Below are 18,540 nucleotides of genomic sequence, written 5' to 3'. Positions count from 1 at the left end.
TACAGTTATTTGTGTAACTATATCATCTTCCTTATAATGCTGCTTCCTGAAAGAGCAGTACCTTATCTTTTCCACTTTAAGTCTCTCTTTACACCCAGCACTGAGTGTTGCCGGTAGACTCTGATTGGGTACGTGAACGGCCACTAAGGCAGAAGCTTTGGTAGGTAAGAGCCTACAAACAGGATTAGTTTCTCCTAAACAGATTTTCAATGGTTTTCTTTTGGCGGGGCAGAGGGTAAAGAGCTAAAAATGTAAGTGTGGATTTATTATACTATAAGGATAGTTTATATATATAAACAATTGATCCCACGGATGCCTTTCCCTGAGCAGTGAATAACTTGTGTTCCATTGCCAGTTACCATCAAATGTAATATTCTAAATGGAAGATGAGGAACACTAACTCCCCCCCCCCCCCGCTTCCTTTTGTTTTTCTTTTTTTTTGCGGGGGTGGGGAGGATATAGAGGGGAAAGGGCAAAGAGTGAAGGGAAAACCTCTATTTTTTTTTTGAACTCAGGTAGGAGTTAAGGATAACTCCCAAGTACCCGTGCAAATGAATATGATTAACTTCACTACTCCAGAAAAATATTTTAATCCCAAAGTCATTTATTTTGGCTTTAGAACAGACAAGCATTTGTGTTGGGTTTTCCTGCCTAATTACTTTTTGCTTAAGCTTATTTAAAAATTGTTTTAAATTCCTTTAGTGTGACAGCCCAGCAAAGGGGGTCGGGGGGTGTGGAGAAATGGGCCACAGATGGGATCTGAACTAGGATTTCAGCTTTCCTGTATAAAAGCCTCCTGATACGCTGCAAGCAGGAGAGCAAAGTTGGAATCAGCTTTCCGGAGAACAATTTGGCAAAATAGTTTTAAAAGTCTTAAAAATATGCTTACTCTTTGATCCAGTAATTCCACTTCTAGGAATGTCTTAAGGAAATAATCAAAGAGGCACGCAGAAATGTAGGGACAAAGCATTCACCACGACATTTATATCAGGAAAAAAAAAAAAAAGTAAAACCAACTGAAAACACTGAATAATGTGGAATTGATTAAAGTAGGCCCCTGTCTCTAATGTGTGTAGTTATATTGTCAAATTATAGGCTTTAAAACATTTGCCACATCTTTCTAAGTGAAAGAGAGACAATAAAATAGTAGGTACAGTTTGAAACAGTGCAGAGAAATGGGGGGGAGGGAGGGAAGGGGGGAGGGAGGGAGGAGGGAGGGGAGGGAGGGAGGAGGTGGGTGGGTGGATGGGTGCCTATCCAAAAAGACACATTCTGCAAATGTTAACTTTGGTATCACTGAGTGGTGAAATTATGGCTGATTTTGTACTTTTTTGTGTTTTTCGAGTTTTCTGCTTGAACATGTATTGCTTTGTAATCAGAAAAACCAATTATCATATATTTTAAAAGAATATATGTTTAAGGTGAGAATTCCCTGGAGGTCCAGTGGTTAGGACTCCACACTTCCACTGCAGAGGGCCCGGGTTCGATCCTTGGTCGGGGAACTAAGATCCCACAAGATGCGCTGCATGGCCAAAAAAAAAAAAAAGAATATATGTTTAAGGTATCAATGAAAAAGTAAAATGTTGCTACACAATACCCACAAAGCAATAATCTGAATGCACAGTTGATAGCTTGGATTAAATGTATTTTCTTAAGGGTCACATTCATACACATGAAGTATCAGGGATCACAATGAATACACAAAATCAGACGTACCATAGGTTCAATTATGTTTCCCAAGTAAAACAGCAAAAATCTGTGAAGACACAGAGTTTCATGTGGACGTTCTGTTTTCTGAGACCAGCATGAGGGGGTAGACTCTTCAGAGCTAGGAGGACCACGGTTTTGCAAAGCTCCAAACACTAGTAGGTCTTCTGGGAATCATATGTAAAAAATGTTTACTGCCCAAATGACATTATAAGAATAGCGGGAACATTTTAAATCACTCTTAATCTTCTCAAAGCAATTCCCAATGAAATGTTTTACTGTGTCCCCTTTCTTATCTCCTCATTGTCATCAACTCACAACTCCAAACCCACATGTTTAAACAGGGAAAGAGAGTGAAAGCGTAAGGTAAATGATGGACAACCACAAACCTTTGACGACCCCAAAAGAGCTCTTTGGCTCACGTTTTCTTAAAAAGCTCTGCTTTATATGATCAGCTGCGGAGGAAATTTGTTCTTCACTGTTTGCAGGCCTCCACTCTGTACACATGATGGGGTTCTCTTGTGTTTGCAGTTCCTAAATTCCTCAGACACCATGTGGCTTCACTGAAGGAAAATCCTTGCAGGTCCGGCTCCCCGTTGTGTAAGGTCAGGTGGAAAAGCCTTTTGTGATTAACTCGGCCACCGTGTGTCCCTTGGTATTTGGAACTTCAGTGAGAGTTTTTATTAGGTGTCCGCATTTTGAATGCTGACTCACATAAGCTTCATCTAATGGGAAAAGCAGATAAAGGTAGCGCTTTGGACACCAAGTCGGATCCCAGCTCTCCCACTAGCTGTGACCTCGAGCAGGTCCACTTACTATGGTTATCCGTCTTTCTAAACACAGTCCTCTCCCACTTTGTTTCCGACACAGTTTCCTTACGCTGCCCCTCCTCCCCAAGAACCAGTGAAGACTCTGAGAAGCCTGATCAACATCCGAAAGGATACACTAAGACTCGTCAAGTAAGTTCAAGTTCCCAGCCGGCCGGGGCCGGGTTCCAGGGGCCCTTCTTCATGAAGGGGCAGCCAACTCCCCAGGGGACTCACAGAGCAGTTTCTGCCAGACCCAGAGCCCAGCCTCTAGGCCTCCGGGCCGTGGGCTGCTTGCATGAGGGGTCTCCGCACCTAGATTGTTCAGAACTTTCTCTGATAGTCAGTGTTTGGGAAGAACTTTCACTCTCCTGGAAGCTGTCATGATTACCCCGATTTGGTGAACCTTCCAGAAAAAGAACAGTTGGAGGAGAAAGTGAATTCTGCAAATACCTCGACAAGCCTGTGTGAAGATGGGATGTTTGAACTTGGTGCAGGAAATCCTTATTTTATTGCCTATATTTCCTTTTTAATTTATTCTTAATCTCATGTGCCCTTCCTCTGGTGCGCTGGGTTTGTTGTTTAATCACCACTGTCAGTACTAATTATCATCAACATCTGCCGCCTTTGTGCTGTCCCTGAGATAGCACGATTTTTTTTTTTTTTTTTTTTTTGGCTGCATGGCGAGGCTTGTGGGATCTTAGTTCCCTGACTGGGGATTGAACCCGGGCCCCCTGCAGTGGAAGCACGGAGTTCTAACCCTGGACCACCAGGGAAGTCCCAGAGATAATGTGATTTTTAAACAGATGCTGCTCTCCAGATAGCAAGTCTGTCTACTAAGACTCACTGGTTCCCTGGGGAGACAGATTTGGTTAGGGCAAACCAGAAGTCCCACATTTTTCTCAATTGACAAAGGAAGATGACTCGGAGACCATTTTATGCTTGTATAGATCAGGGAGTTTATTTCTCTCTGATCATCTTTTTAAAATATAACCACTTTGGGGACTTCCCTGGAGGTCCAGTGTTTAAGACTTCACCTTCCAATGCAGGGTGTGTGGGTTCGATCCCTGCTCGGGGAGCTAAGATCCCACATGCCTCGAGGCCAAAAAACCAAAACATAAAACAGAAGCAATATGGTAACAAATTCAATAAAGACTTTAAAAATGGTCCACATCAAAAAAAAAAATCTTAAAAAATAAATTTTTAGGAATAAAATATAACCACTTCATTGAGATATAGTTCATATACCATACAGTTCATACATTTAAAGTGTACAATTCAGTGATTTTTTTTTTTTTAAGTATTTTTTTTTTACTTGGTTGCACCAGGTCTTAGTTGCGGCAGGCAGGCTCCTTAGTTGTGGCATGCAAACTCTTAATTGCGGCATGTGAACTCTTAGTTGCGGCATGCATGTGGAATCTAGTTTGCTGAGCGGGGATCAAACCCGGGTCCCCTGCATTGGGATCGCGGAGTCTTATACGCTGCGCCACCAGGGAAGTCCCCCGTTTCAGTGATTTTTAGTTATTCACAGAGTTGTGCAACCATCACTACTATCTAATTTTAGAACATTTTCATCACCCGGAAAAGAAACCCGATACTCATTATTACCCGATACTCATTATTAATCATCCCCCATTTCCCTCCGAAACCCCTCTTCCCGGACTAAGCAACCACTAATCTGTTTTCTGTCTCAGTTTTTTAATATTTTATTTGTCCCTGAGGTTTTCAACTGCCTCCGGGGTCAACCCTGGGGACGGCGCAGCCAAGGGGAAACTCTTTTGCTGCAGAAGAGTCTGCAGCCGGGCGTTCCCCCTCCACCGGGGAGTTCCTGCCGCAGCAGGATAGATGGAGGCTACTGAGGCCTCGGGAGCCTGCCAGCTGTCAGCTGCTCCGGCCACTTGTTTCTCTCATCACATATGGTCTGCTCGCCTATTTGATGGAGACGGATTCAGGGGTCTGAGCCCCCTTGAGGTCCTGGCCTCGGACGTGGCAGCCTGGCTGCAGCTCTAGAATAAAATGAGGCAACTGCTCTGAGCTTCTGGTTCTCACCTGTAAAATAGTGAACCAACCTTCTTTCATGGCTGTTGTCAAAATTAAAGGGGATAATGAAACGGAAAGCACCTGGTGATCAATAAATGTTAAGATGAAGGGTGAGTTTTGATTTTGTTTTTTCTGAGATGGGACTAAAGTAAATTCTGATTCTCAGATTTCCAGGTAAAGATGGAGGATTGAACATGCCTCTCCAAACCCCACTAAACAATAATGAGTAGTTTTAAACAGCACAAATCCACAAAAATTGGGAGAGTGGGAAAGGAGCGACGGCAACAAAATTTTAGAGGCTGGGGCTTCCCTGGTGGCGCAGTGGTTAAGAATCTGCCTGCCAATGCAGGAGACACGGGTTCGAGCCCTGGTCCGGGAGGATCCCACATGCCACGGAACAACTAAGCCTGTGCGCCACAACTACTGAGCCTGCGCTCTAGAGCCTTCGAGCCACAGCTACTGAAGTCCGCATGCCTAGAGCCCATGCTCCACAACAAGAGAAGCCACCGCAATGAGAAGCCCACACCCCGCGACGAAGAGTAGCCCCCACTCGCCGCAACTAGAGAAAGCCCGCACGCAGCAACAAAGACCCAACGCAGCCAAAAATAAATAAATAAATTAATCAATTAAAAAAAAATTTTAGAGGCTGGAAACAGGTGGTGAATGTTAAATGACTTACTAAACCTGAGAAATCAGGATCCTGAGCAAACAGAAGGAAAAGCTGAGAATCACCAGTTTGTACTATGGTTTCCCCCAGAAGGCTCAGGAATTGGCAGTTCCAGGTACCTCTGGACATCTTGGGGGTGGGGGGGCTAAAAGGAGGGGGGTTAGTGGAAAGTCTGCTTGAGAGGTATTCAGATCCTCCCTCCCTTAGACTACACAGCCAGAACTGCCCTCCCACACCCTGGCAAAAGGCTAGCAGAGGACGCTCACTGGAAAAGTTCAAACAGAGAATCTCTGCACTTGGGGGACTGAGGCACAGCTAAGGGCTGGACTCAGTACTGAAATCAGGGGGTTAAGTGAATTCAGAAACTTTGGATGCTGAGCCCTCCAGCCTGCCCCCCCAACCCCAACTCTAAGCCCAGAATGCCAGCAGCCCGGCCATTGTTAGAAGAGAGGAAAACTGTTCTTTGGACAATCAGACCCCTCCAGGTGGGAAGACCAAAGAGACTGGCTATGGAGGTTCCTCGCCAGACCCAGATGAGTCCCCAGGGAAGCCTAGCGTCCCCAAGTCCCACCATGCACTCAGTTCCAATCAGGATTTTATTTTTTTGGGCCGCGTGCCATGCGGGATCTTAGTTCCTTGACCAGGGATCGAACCCATGCACCCTGTAGTGGAAGCGTGGAGTCCTAACCGCTGGACCACCAGGGAAGTCCCCATGGACCACAGTTAGGGGGTTTAAATCTTAGTATGAGCAGACAACCAAAGATTCTCAGATGTATAAGGAACGCCTATCATATGAAAGACAATTGTAAAACAAGCCAACAGGGGAAAAAAGTGGAAATAAAAACTATGCAGGAAAAAAAAAACAAAACTATGCAGGAAGAGGAAACCTTGATTTGTAGCCTCAGAGACATAGAGAAGATACTGCCTTCTTATTTCACAGACACAGTGACACAAAGCATTTAGCAAACAAACAAGGCTCTCAGAGCTTAAAAACATAGAAATGAAAAAATCAGTAGAATGTCAGAAGAAAAGTTGAAATGTTCTAGGAAGTGGAGCATAAAGGTAAAGATATGGAAAACAGAAGAGGAAAGATACGAAGAATATAAGGTCTGTTTAGAGGGTCCAACAGCCAACTAATGGCTCTAGAAAGAGAGAATGGAGACTATAGAAGGAAGGAATCACCGATGACGTACATAATTTAGGAGCTTCTAGAAAGGTCCACCGAGTGTCCAGCCCAATCGATGATGAAAGCGACCCTGGGAGCTAAAAGATAATGCAGCAATGCTCTGAAATGACTTTTTAAAAGTATAATCCAGGGCTTCCCTGGTGGCGCAGTGGTTGAGAATCTGCCTGCCAATGCAGGGGACACGGGTTCGAGCCCTGGTCTGGGAAGATCCCACATGCCGCGGAGCAACTGGGCCCGTGAACCACAATTACTGAGCCTGCGCGTCTGGAGCCTGTGCTCCGCAACAAAAGAGGCCACGATAGTGAGAGGCCCGCGCACCGCGATGAAGAGTGGCCCCCGCTTGCCACAACTAGAGAGAGCCCTCGCACAGAAACGAAGACCCAACACAGCCATAAATAAACTAAAAAAAAAAATAAAAGTATAATCCAGAATTCTTTACTCAGCCAGACTTTTTTTTTTTTTTTTTTTTTTTGGCCTCGTGGCTTGCAGGATCTTAGTTCCCCAACCAGGGATTGAACCCTCATCCTCAGCAGTGAAAGCACGGAGTCCTAACCACTGGACCACCAGGGAATTCCCTCAGCCAGACTTTCAATGAAGTGTGATTGTATAATAAAATCTCTCGAAAAGTTTATCCCTCCAACACACCCCTTTTCAGGAAGCTACTGGAAGTTGTGCTCCAGCAAAATGAAAGCGTAACCCAAGAAAGAGGAAGCCAGGAGGTGCAGGAAGCATGCGATTCTCCGGGAGAGAGGCAAAAGGGACACACAGGGAGATGGGACAGGGAGATTCCAGGGTGGCGGCCATGTGCAGGTACGGAGGGATCAGGGTCCAGATGGAGCAGGTCAGAAGGACGCTCCATAAGCGTCCTGCTCAAAAAGACCAGGTGCATAGAATACCTGGTACGTCTGAACGTTGAGATGTAGACAGCCAAAGAGTTTGAATTTGAATTAGTGACTAGTGCATAAAAGACTAAGCAACTGAAAAAAAAGCAAAATGAGCACAAGCTCTAAGAAAAACTTATGCAGGAAAGGAAAAATAATTAGAGATTACTCTGTGGCTGAGCTGTGAATAATGTTGATGGACTCACAGTCGTATAGACGAAGATGTACCGAGCTAACAAAATCATGGTGTGTCACATGGTGGAAGGGGTGTCCCTATATGGAGCAGAGTGAGGAAAGAGAAAGTCTCATTTCCATAGTAGGAAGTCAGTAGATAATGACTAAAACTGAAAAATTAACATGCAGATAAATGCCAAAATGGTCAGCTACAGAGGTAAAGGCGGGTTTTCTCTAAAGAAGAGGAAAAGGGACAGAAAGAGACCTGCTGGGTTTTTGTCACGAGCCTTGTGGAAACTATTTAAACTATGTGATTAGTAACTTTGACTAAAATTAAAAACTTTTTTTTTTTAAAAGCCTGGCAAGTGCACAAGGATGTTCACTGTGGCACCGTGAAATATCAGAAATCGCCTGAATGCCCCCTGATAGTGGTAACAACGTGCTCTGCCATCATTCAAAATGAGGATGGAAAGTGTATGATCACGGAGGGAAGCCCACAATATGTTCAATTAAAAAAAGAAAACAGGGGACTTTCCTGATGGCGCAGTGGATAAGACTCCTCGCTCCCAATGCAGGGGGCCTGGGTTCAATCCCTGGCCAGGGAACTAGATCCCACATGCATGCCACAACTAAGGAGCCCTCGAGCCGCAACTAAGACCTGGTGCAACCAAATAAATAAATATTACAAAAAAAAGAAAAAGAAAAGAAGGAAATTCCCTGCCAGTCCAGTGGTTAGGACTCTGCACTTCCACTGCAGGGGGCATGGTTCCATCCCTGGTCAGGGAACTAAGATCCCACAAAAAAAAAGAAAAGACAAAAGATTACTTTTAAAATATTAATTTGCTACCCCGAAATGCTGAGTCTTTGTGGTTTTCTAGATGTGCCGAGGAAGTGAAGACCCCGGGGGAAGAGGCCGGCAGAGCGAAAGTCCACTACAACGTGGAGTTCACCTTTGACACGGATGCTCGGGTGGCCATCACCATCTATTATCAGGCCACCGAAGAGTTCCAGAACGGGATTGCCAGGTAAGAACAAAGGACCAGGGGACCCACGTCCTTCCGAGACAGGTTAGGGTCTGTGCCTGACGTGCTCACCTGTGGAGGAAAACATTCTTTTTCTACACCCAGGTGAGAGCTGGTTCCTGAATTTGGATTTTCTTCTACACAGCCTTACTTTTTCACCTTTCCCCTTCCAACTATGTCATCTTGGTGCAGTGACAGATATCAGCATAGTCCTTCAGGTCATCATGATGCTGTTAAAAATCTATTAAGCTACCTTTCTGTGGATATGAGGGTTGAATAGATAACTTTAATAGCATTACCAAGCAAGGGCAAAGGAAAGAGATTATAAAGAAGATTTTTTCTTCTCTTTTCTCTTCCACTCTATACTGAGAACCTGTTGATAACTGAGAACAGGCATGAGACAGAGGAAACCGTCAGATAGTAACTTCTGCTTTGCTTCCCACTTCGATCAACAGCTACATCCCCAAAGACAACAGCCTGCAGTCAGAGACGGTGCACTACAAGCGTGGGGTGTGCCAGCAGTTCTGCCTGCCCTCCCACACCGTGGACCCCTCCGAGTGGGCTGAAGAGGAGGTGAGCTGCTGGCTGGCAGAGGGGACCGGCCGCTGGGAGAAAGTGCAGGGCAGGTTCTGCCCACAGACCCACAGGGCGTGGGAGCTACTCAGGACCCTGGCCAGCAGCAAAGGATAGGCCCGGGTACTCGAAGGCCATGCTCCCCTTCAGCCTTGTAACGTCTTCATGCCCTGGGAAGGATACATCTAGTTTTTCTATCCCAAAGTAGCCCATTAACCCAGGATATTTTGAGAAAGCCGTGCCCAAAGGAAAGACCTGCAGGTTAGAAGCCTTTACATCTATGAGATTTTTTACAAAGAGACTGGTGGCCTTCAATGCTACGGACTTAGGTCGTTACCAGGTTGATGGATGAGGAGCAGAGATGAGGTCCAGGCTTCCTGACGAGACCTCCCTTTCTGACGGATTACTGTGCCCTTTAAATGTGTTAAGTCCCTTTTTATTTTTTTTTCCTTTTCTTTCAGCTTGGCTTTGACCTGGACAGAGAGGTTTACCCGTTAGTGGTCCATGCTGTGGTGGACGAAGGAGGCGGTACGGGTGCTTCCTGTCTTCTTTGGCTGCACTCGCGCCCGTGTGTAGCGTGCAGGCCTGGTAGCGGCTGCGGCCTCAGAACAACACGCCTCCCCCATGGGTATCAGGCAGTCCCCACACCCCCCGCACTCCTGCTCCCACGCTGCTCGGGCAACGAGAGTCCTATTGGGTGACGTAACCTGCCCCTTCCCGTGACAGCCAGAGGGTTCGTTTTGCCAGACTGTGGGACCCGGGGAAGGTGAGTGGAATCGAGGTGTGTTGTTGGCTTTCTTCTTCTTCATCCATGTGCCTTTATTTGTTTCAGAGTATTTTGGCCATTGCCACGTCCTGCTGGGCACTTTTGAAAAGGTCAGTGGGTAATGTTATAGGGCCTCACTTTGGGACATGTTGCTCCGTCTTTCCTGTGAGGACACGTGGAGCCCTGTTCGCTGGCGGCCTGGGCTCGGCACAGTGGGTCTGGCTCGGAGGCTGCGCAGGGAGCTGGGGGGAGCACCACGCTGGGGGCTACGCCGCCAACTTGCTGCACGACCTTCAACTCCTTAGGCCTCGTTTCCTCTTCTTTTTTTTTCTTAATATTTATTTATTTATTTATTGGCTGCGTCGGGTCTTATTTATGGCACTCAGGATCTTCGCTGTGGTGCCAGGGCTTCTCTCTAGTTGTAGTGCATGGGCTCAGTAGTTGCGGCGCTCGGGCTTAGTTGCCCCACGGCATGTGGGATCTTAGTTCCCTGACCGATTCTTAACCACTGGACCACCCGGGAAGTCCGTCGTTTCCTCTTCTTAAAGCAGAAGGGCTAGACTATGTGCTTGAAGACCCTTCCCGTATGAGGAGTCTGTCATTCCACACTGGCAGGGTGTGGGGGGCTGGGGGGGGCCTCCAGGAGGTGTGTAATTGAGAGAAGTAACAAAAGAACAGCTGATCCTCGTTGCCCTCCTTCATAACTGTCGTATTTTCGCTCCAGCACACAGATGGGACTTTCTGTGTCAAGCCCCTCAAACAGAAACAAGTAGTAAGTATTCGAGGGCCAGGGACTGTTGGTGTATCCCCTTCTCTCTCTCCACTCTTTTGCTAAAGCACTCTTCTTTCCCTTCCACCACCACCCCCCTTTTTTTAAATCAAAGAAGAAAAGCAAACAGGGAATGCTTTTCTGTGTTGGAAACTACTTGGGTGGCCTGAAAGGAATACTGATTTTTGTTGTCTCTGTTGTTCCAGAATTGTTGGTGGTGAGGCAGCCATTATCTGAGCAGAGGACTTTAGAAAATGAAAGGACAAGATTTATCTCCTGAGTTTAGGTTTAGGGAGAATGTTTTTATTTAAAATGCCAGGGTGAGAAACATTTCCAGCTAAAGGATAAAAGTATTGGGGTCCAGTTCAAGGCCAGTTGGAGCTCTTGGCTTAATTTATCCCAACATTCCTTTTCTCACGTTCCAAGTTTGCTGACCATCTGCCCCCTTCCAGAATGATCAGCAAGTTATGCATATGTCTGCTGGAAGTCCTAACCCCCGCTGTGTGCCTGCACTTTCCTTCCACTCTTACAGAGGCAGGAGGAGGGTCATGGAAGACAAGGAGGGGAGAGGTGTCAGTGGCATTGCCAAGGGAAGGTGGGTCATCACACGGAGGGTGAGGAGCAGTCGGGTGCGGGGCAGGGTAGGCCTCAGGTTGAGATGCAAAGAAGGCCCCCCCCCGCAGATGGGTGACAGGTACCTGAAATTCTACATCATTTATTCTTTCAGGTATTAAGTGCTCTCCACCCTTAATGAGGTCAATAGTAGTCAGTAATGCTTTAGTATAAATTTGTTGATAATGTCCTTTCCAATATAATCACTGCGTTAAAGCAAGTTTTAAGAGAGGCAGAGGAGATAACAGATCCTGAGCCCAGGGTACGGCCTGGAAAGGCCTGGCCTCAGTGAGTTGCCTCATGGGAAGGCCTGGTTCTCCAGGACTCCTGGATGGGATGGAAAGGCTAGGGTAGCTCAAGGGAAATGGTTTATCTCTTCTTCTATTGCTAGATTGGCATCAGCAACAGCCTTTGTCAGACTGGAGAGGGGGATGGGAAATCGGTGAGAGGCTGGGCCTTAGGGGCGGGGATCACTGGGACAGGGTGGGGGGCAGGGGAGAGGAGTGGGCAGGCATAAAGAAACAAGGGAGGGGCCAGCTTTGGCACCAACATGGCCCAAGCTAGTGGGAGTCAAACTGGGCATTGAAGTTGAGGTTCTAATGTTTTTTTGGTGTTTTTGGTTTTTTTTGGCTGTGCCTCGGGGCTTGCGGGATCTTAGTTCCCCAACCAGGGGTTGAACCCAGGCCCCCTTGCAGTGAGAACGCTGAGTCCTAACCACTGGACCGCCAGGCAGTTCCCAAAGTTGAGGTTTTAAGAAGCAGGGCCAACAGGAGGGTCATATTTTGCCACGTGTTGGATATGGAGTGGCTCTGTGGCCGGGGAGGGGGCGCAATCGGCCTCTCCTTCAAGGTCCTGCTCTCTCTTTGCTTCTGCATTTTCCCTTCCCCTCTTTTCCTTGCCCATTTCTTCTCTTTCTTTACCATTCCCATTGCTTCCCGTTTATAATGTCTAAACTTAGCTTTTATTACATAGCCAATGCTTCTGACACATGGTGTTCCATCCTTTTCCTAGTTTCTGCCTTCCTTGACTGTCCGTGATAGCAGTCCGCAGTACGAGTGTTACTGTTGTATTGGCGCACGTTCCCTGTTGGGGATAAGGGCGGGTGAATTAAGCATTTGATTTTCGTTCCCCTCCCCAAGAGAACACATAAGTAAATAAGAGCTTCCTTTACTCTTCTAGGCCTTTGATTTTTTTCATTGTGAGTCAGTAGTCCTTGGTTACCGAAGGAGGTTGGGGGGTGGGGGGTGAGTTCCCACTCATCTCTCGGTAGAACCAGCCTGCCCTTGAACTTTTCCATTTGCTCTTCAGGTGGATGGGGTCAGCTACCTCCTTCAGGAGATCTATGGAATTGAAAACAAGTACAACACGCAAGAGTCTAAGGCAAGTTCCATCCACAGTTCTGAATGTACTCTTCCCAGGAGGCAGAGTGAGAGCTTCTCTGATTCAGCCAGGATCTAGGAACTTAGCATGCCAAACTCTGGAATCCATTTGGTCCTAGAAGGGCATTTCTTCTTCCTCGTTTCAGATGATTATACTTACATAACTTTGGAAATGAGAATATAGGCTGGTTTGGATCGGTTCTTCGGCAGGGCTCTGCTCACTCGGTTCATTGCTCCCCACTTCCCTGGGTGGCCTCCTGGGCCCCTTCAGCTCCCACTGTCAGACAGGACCAGCTCTCAGCCTCAGAGGATGAGCTTGAGACAAACAGTTGCCAGAAGAAGTGAAACTGAGTGTGCCAGTGCACTTGGTAAACTACCAAGTTCAATGTGGTTCACCAAGTGCATGGTCTCAGCTCTGCAGGCAGGCTGCCTTCTAAAGAAAGTATGCGACGTGAGGGTCTCTGTGACGCTGGCCAAATTTCTGTCCCCCGGCCAGGTGGCTGAGGATGAAGTGAGAGATAACAGTGCCGAGTGCGTGGTGTGTCTCTCGGATGTGCGGGACACCTTGATCCTGCCGTGTCGTCACCTCTGCCTGTGTAACACCTGCGCGGACACCCTGCGCTACCAGGCCAACAACTGCCCCATCTGCCGACTGCGTAAGCCCCGGAGGCCCTGCTGGGTCCCCGAGGTCAGCCCTCGGGGGAGAAGGGGTCGTGGCTTCCGTGCGGGTTCTTGTCCATCCTGAGTCCTGCACCACTGTGTCCTGATGGCCTGTTTTCTTCCTCACAGCCTTCCGGGCACTGCTTCAGATCAGAGCCATGAGGAAGAAACTGGGCCCCCTGTCCCCAGCCAGCTTTAACCCCATCCTCTCATCCCAGACGTCCGACTCAGAAGAGCATTCAGTAAGTTGGGCGTTTTCACCTTTTGTCCTTCTTCACGTGACTTTGTGGCAAGTAATTAAACCTTGGCATTCTGAAGTACTGAGTAAGCTGGCCGAGATCATGTTGTGTTAAAAACCAGCCAATAGTACAGTGGAAAATGAGGTTCTGATCATTAAAACCTCCCCTTTCCACCTTGGGGACTCAGCGTCCAGTTAACATTTACCATCCCTAGAGCTGTCAGCTTGCTGTTTCACTCCAGTGTCCGGGCAGATGGGGGTGGGGATGGGGTCCAGCTCTGGAACACCCCCAAGCAGAAACAAGGGGATGATTGTTTGGGATTTAGATACAATTTACCATTTTTATCTGAATCCTCCGAGAAGGTAACTGTTTCTCTTTGTCTCATTTTGTGGCTTCAGGTACTGGGAGCCACGTAGATGAAATAATTCACCTCTGTCTCGTGGTGTAAGTGATGGTGTCAAGCCTCCACGCTTTGTAGTTATAGACCAGAAGGTCTTGTCTTTAGGTTAATACGCTAGTGGAAGAGATTAATTATCAATTATTCAGTAAATGGTATTGGAATGATTAGGTAGTGCTTTAGGGAGGAACAATCAGTTTAGCACTTCACTCCTTACCAGATAACAAATTCCAGGTGGGGTAACTAGTTAACTGCACTAAAAACAGAGCAAGCCAAACATTAAAAACCTAGAATAAATTATAGATGATTCTTTAGTTGACTATGGATGGGAGAGGGCTCTCTAAGCTTGAAAACAATGGAACACTGCCAAAAAAAGAACCTGTAGATTTTTTTTTTTTTTTTTTTTTTGGCCACGCCGCGCGGCATGTGGGATCTTAGTTCCCTGACCAGAAATCAAACCCGCACCCCCTGCAGTGGAAGTGTGGAGTCTTAACCACTGGACCGCCAGGGAAGTCCCGAACATGTAGATTTTATCGCGTAAAAATTTTTAAACTTTAGATGTGTAAAAGATGACCAAAGTTAAAACCAAACAGCAAATCATCTAAAGAAAAAAAATGTACTCACAACATTTGCATCAGAGAAAAGGCTAGTATCTTTACCATAACTCACTTGAATGAAATAGTAGATAAATGGGCAAAGGATATATAAAAAATTTCTCAGAAGAGGAAACATAGCTGGTCAGCAGTCATTTTTTAAAAAGTCAACCACGTTAAAAATCAACAACATTCAAATTAAGATGAGAGACCATTTTTCACCTTTCACATTTAAAAACTTCCTTTTTTAAAGATACCCCATGCTGGCCAAGAAGCAATTAAAACAGGTAATCTGTACTGCTTGTAAGGGTGTAACTAGAAAGATCACTGAAAATAAACAAAACAGCTGTGTATATTAAGAGCCTTAAAAACATTTGTACTTGGTAATCTAAGGTCTTAGAATTTAACACCCAGAAAATGATCTGAAAAAAAGAGATTTATGCACAATAGATGAACAGATGTTCATCAAAGTGTTGTTTACAGTAGGAAATGGACACAACTAAATAGCCAGCACCAATGGAAGAGTAAGGAAATGTATGGTATCTATGAAAAGGGATGCATGTGAAGGAAAATATTTATGTTCTGTGAGGTAAGCAGGGTATAAAATTATCATTAACACATTGATCACAACTGTGTAAACAGTACAGAGGAAAAAACATTGGAAGAAAATAACACTAGAATGCTAACAAAAGTTATCACTTTGGGTGATTTGATGGTTGATGACTTTTTTCCTTCCTTCTTTCCACTTTTATGTATTTTCCAAATTTCCTGTAATGAACATATATTTCTACTATAATCGGAAAACATAAACAGTATTAACAAGAAGTTCATCTGTAAGCAGAGTCAAGGAACATGCGGTTCTCTGATATTTTATCTTTCTTCTGCTTCTAATACAGAAGCTTTCCTTTGCCAGAGCCCCAGACTAGATGTAAAAGAAAGCGTTTTTCCCACGCAGAGGAAGAAACACGCTCATACCATTAAACGAAGAGTATTTAATTAATTTCCCAACCTGTCTCTGATTCCCCTAGTCCTCAGAGAACATTCCACCGGGTTATGAAGTGGTGTCTCTTCTGGAGGCCCTCAATGGGCCCCTTACCCCATCCCCGGCAGTCCCCCCACTCCACGTGCTTGGAGACAGACGCCGCTCAGGAATGCTGCCTTCCTACGGCAGTGACGGCCACCTGCCTCCTGTCCGGACGCTCTCCCCCCTCGACCGCCTGTCCGACTGCAGCAGCCCAGGACTCAAGCTCAGAAACAGTCTCTCCAAGTGAGTAGCCAGCATGCAATAGCGTTGGCCCTGGGGTCCTTGATGAGATGCTTTCAATCCATCTTTCACCTCCTCGGTGCTGGCTCGAGTCCCAAGTCCCAGGGCAGTGTAGACCCTCTGGGCTGTTCCCAGAGCTGCTCATTGCACTGAAGACCTGGGCTAGCACCTGAGGGGAAGTTATCCCATCCCTTGGGAGAGGAAAATAAGATGGTACATGGGTACTTAGGAGGATCCAGGCGGACGAACCTCTCATGTGTTCTGTTGTGGGAGGAGAGTATGGGGTATAGGGACGATGACATCGTTAGGGTCATTCAGGCCCCTGGGAGCATCACTTAGTCTGAGGACCGAAGGAACCTTGTGATCTGTATTTCTTAGGCGTTTACATCCAACTAGGAGCAAGTCATAATAAGTTTCCGTGGCAGAGGAAAGGAGGGTATTTTACAGATGAAAATATTGAAACCCTAAAAATGTCAGTGGTTTTCCCCCAGTTCAGACACAATTGTTTGAAGAAGCTAAAGGTAAAGCTCTGATTTTCTGACGCCCAGAAGAGGTCTCAGACCCTCTGGTGCCCTTTCTCACATCCCCGCTCCTTCCTAAGATTTAGGTTCCCTTCGGTTCCCCTCAGGGCCCTCTTCTCCCTGTGACGTCTGGTTAATGGGAGTGCAGGCGAGTTCTGTTCTTTAAGGGGTTGTTGGCTGCAGCTGCTTCTCCCTCCGGGCTTATGCAGGTCCATCTCCCAGAATTCTTCTGTGCTGCACGAAGAGGAAGATGAGCGTTCATGCAGCGAATCTGAGACGCACCTGTCTCAGAGACCGTCAGCCCAGCATCTCAGAGAGGTACTGTGCGTTGTCCTTCCTTGTTTGGTTTTGGACTCCAGGTGCTCTCCTTCCTGCCTGCTGGCCTCTTCCGGCCCATCTGCTCCCATTCATTCATCAAACGCCTTTTGAACACTCTCTGAGACAGCAGCAAAGGTGTCACCAGACTCAGTCTTTTATCAGTGTACGGGGCCTGTGTTACTGACCAGGCATGATCCTTTATGCTGCGGACAGCAGCAGTGGGGAGACACAAAAGTCCTGCCCTCCTGGCGCTTATAGGCTTTGTGGTTGGGGTGGGGTGGACACAAAAGACAGCCAGTACAAAGCGTATGTGTCGGGCTTCCCTGGTGGCGCAGTGGTTGAGAATCTGCCTGCCAATGCAGGGGACACGGGTTCGTGCCCTGGTCTGGAAGATCCCACATGCCGCAGAGCAACTAGGCCCATGAGCCACAACTACTGAGCCTGCACGTCTGGAGCCTGTGCTCCGCAACAAGAGAGGCCACGATAGTGAGAGGCCTGCGCACTGCGATGAAGAGTGGCCCCCGCTTGCCGCAACTAGAGAAAGCCCTCGCACAGAAACGAAGACCCAACACAGCCATAAATTAATTAATTAATTAATTTTAAAAAAATAAACAAAAACGCATGTGTCAGGTGGTACCGGGGATCCATGTGTCACGTAAGGGTGGGGATGCTCGCTTTAAAAAGTGGTCCATGGACAGGGGGACTCCCCTGGCAGTCCAGTGGTTAGGACTCCGTGTTTCCACTGCAAGGGGTGTAGGTTCGATCCCTGGTTGGGGAACTAAGATCCCACATGCCACGCAGTTGCAGGCAAAAAAAAAAGTGGTCCATGGACAGAGGAGGTGAGACGAACTGGGCAGATGTCTGAGGAGGGCGGGTTCTGGACGCAGGCACAGCCAGTGGAAAAGCCAGGCGGCCGAGTGGAAGATGGGATCCTCTACCCTGTGCGCCCTCACAGGCTTTATGTAACAGAGGTCAGAGGGCTGTCGAGCCCACCGCTGGTAAGGCAGTGGGCTAGGTGCAGCGGAGCATAGGAAGGTGAAAAGCGGTTCCTGTCCTGAGGAGCTCATGGTCCAGTAGGAGACAGGACATGTACATGAATAACAGCACCACATCTGACACATAGGTGTTAGTAAGTGTTTGTTGAATGAATGAATGAATTTTAACCAGAGAAAGGAAGTGCTCCCAAAACAGAGACACTGACGTGCCGTGGAGGATCACGTTAAGTGGAGGGAACCACAAGTGTGATGGCGGAGCAGCGTTTGAGCTGAATATCAAAATTTCTTAGACAGGTGAGAGAAACGTTCCTGGTGGCAGGGACAGTACACGTGAAGCACGGAGCAGAAGTGGGGGCCCTGAGCAGGCCAGTGGTACAGTGGGAACGTGGCTTCACGAGGGCCCACCTGGCGGAGGTGTGCAGGCTGGATTAGTCAGGAGACAGACCAAGCCAGGCAGGAGGGTTGCCTGAACTAAGGTTTTAAGAAAAGAAGACCTGGAAGAGAGAACACAAGCTGTAGAGAGAGAATCAGTAGGCCTTTGCATCTGCCCTGGGCTGCACCGAGGTTGCGAGCCCAGTTGACTGATGGGGGTGCCGGGCGTGGGGTGGGGGGCAGGCGGTGTTTGTATTAGATCCATCAAGCTGGAACTAACCCTCCGTCCCAGAGGAGAAGCCCAGCAGGTACCGGGGCCTCCGCTGGTTTTGTGTTCTCTCCGTTCAGAAGGAGAGCTGTTTGTAATCCTGGGGAAACCTGGGGTGTTCCCGTGTCACAGCTGCTGGGTGACCTGTGTCACCTGAGCTGCGGTCTTTGTGTAGCTCCAGCAGCTGCTGGGCCTCGGGCAGGATGTGCTTGCACCTTCCCCCGGGGGACAGCCACTCCGGGTCAGGGCTGCACAGAAGTGACGACAGGAGAAACCGGCCCTCCCTCTGCATGTCGCCTCCTGCCGCCCCTCCCCGACGCCCTTCCCTCCT

The 18,540-nt window shown here is 47.5% G+C and overlaps 1 protein-coding gene across 5 annotated transcripts in view; it reads left to right on the top strand.

Moving 5' to 3' along the window:
* The window catches only part of RNF157 (ring finger protein 157), an 80,619-nt gene that overhangs the window by 49,387 nt on the left and 12,692 nt on the right, over positions 1-18,540 (top strand). For 4 of the 5 annotated variants that reach the window (XR_014238580.1, XM_082372772.1, XM_082372771.1 and 1 more), the window contains exons 3-13: positions 2,578-2,666; positions 8,340-8,486; positions 8,939-9,056; positions 9,518-9,584; positions 9,889-9,932; positions 10,547-10,594; positions 12,512-12,583; positions 13,079-13,238; positions 13,372-13,484; positions 15,500-15,738; positions 16,466-16,574. Coding sequence is in view for 4 of the 5 variants with exons in the window: in XM_082372772.1 (XP_082228898.1) it covers positions 2,578-2,666; positions 8,340-8,486; positions 8,939-9,056; positions 9,518-9,584; positions 9,889-9,932; positions 10,547-10,594; positions 12,512-12,583; positions 13,079-13,238; positions 13,372-13,484; positions 15,500-15,738; positions 16,466-16,574 (1,206 nt within the window). In the remaining variant the exon portion in view is untranslated. The remainder of the gene's footprint in view (positions 1-2,577; positions 2,667-8,339; positions 8,487-8,938; positions 9,057-9,517; positions 9,585-9,888; positions 9,933-10,546; positions 10,595-12,511; positions 12,584-13,078; positions 13,239-13,371; positions 13,485-15,499; positions 15,739-16,465; positions 16,575-18,540) is intronic. The other variant, XM_082372773.1, reaches the window with a different exon arrangement.

The sequence above is a fragment of the Balaenoptera borealis genome (assembly GCF_965194805.1).
Source record: "Balaenoptera borealis genome assembly, chromosome: 20".
NCBI classification, from domain to species: Eukaryota; Metazoa; Chordata; class Mammalia; order Artiodactyla; family Balaenopteridae; genus Balaenoptera; species Balaenoptera borealis.
Note: the sequence above shows the minus strand (reverse complement) of the source record. Positions and strands in the feature narration are given on the sequence as shown.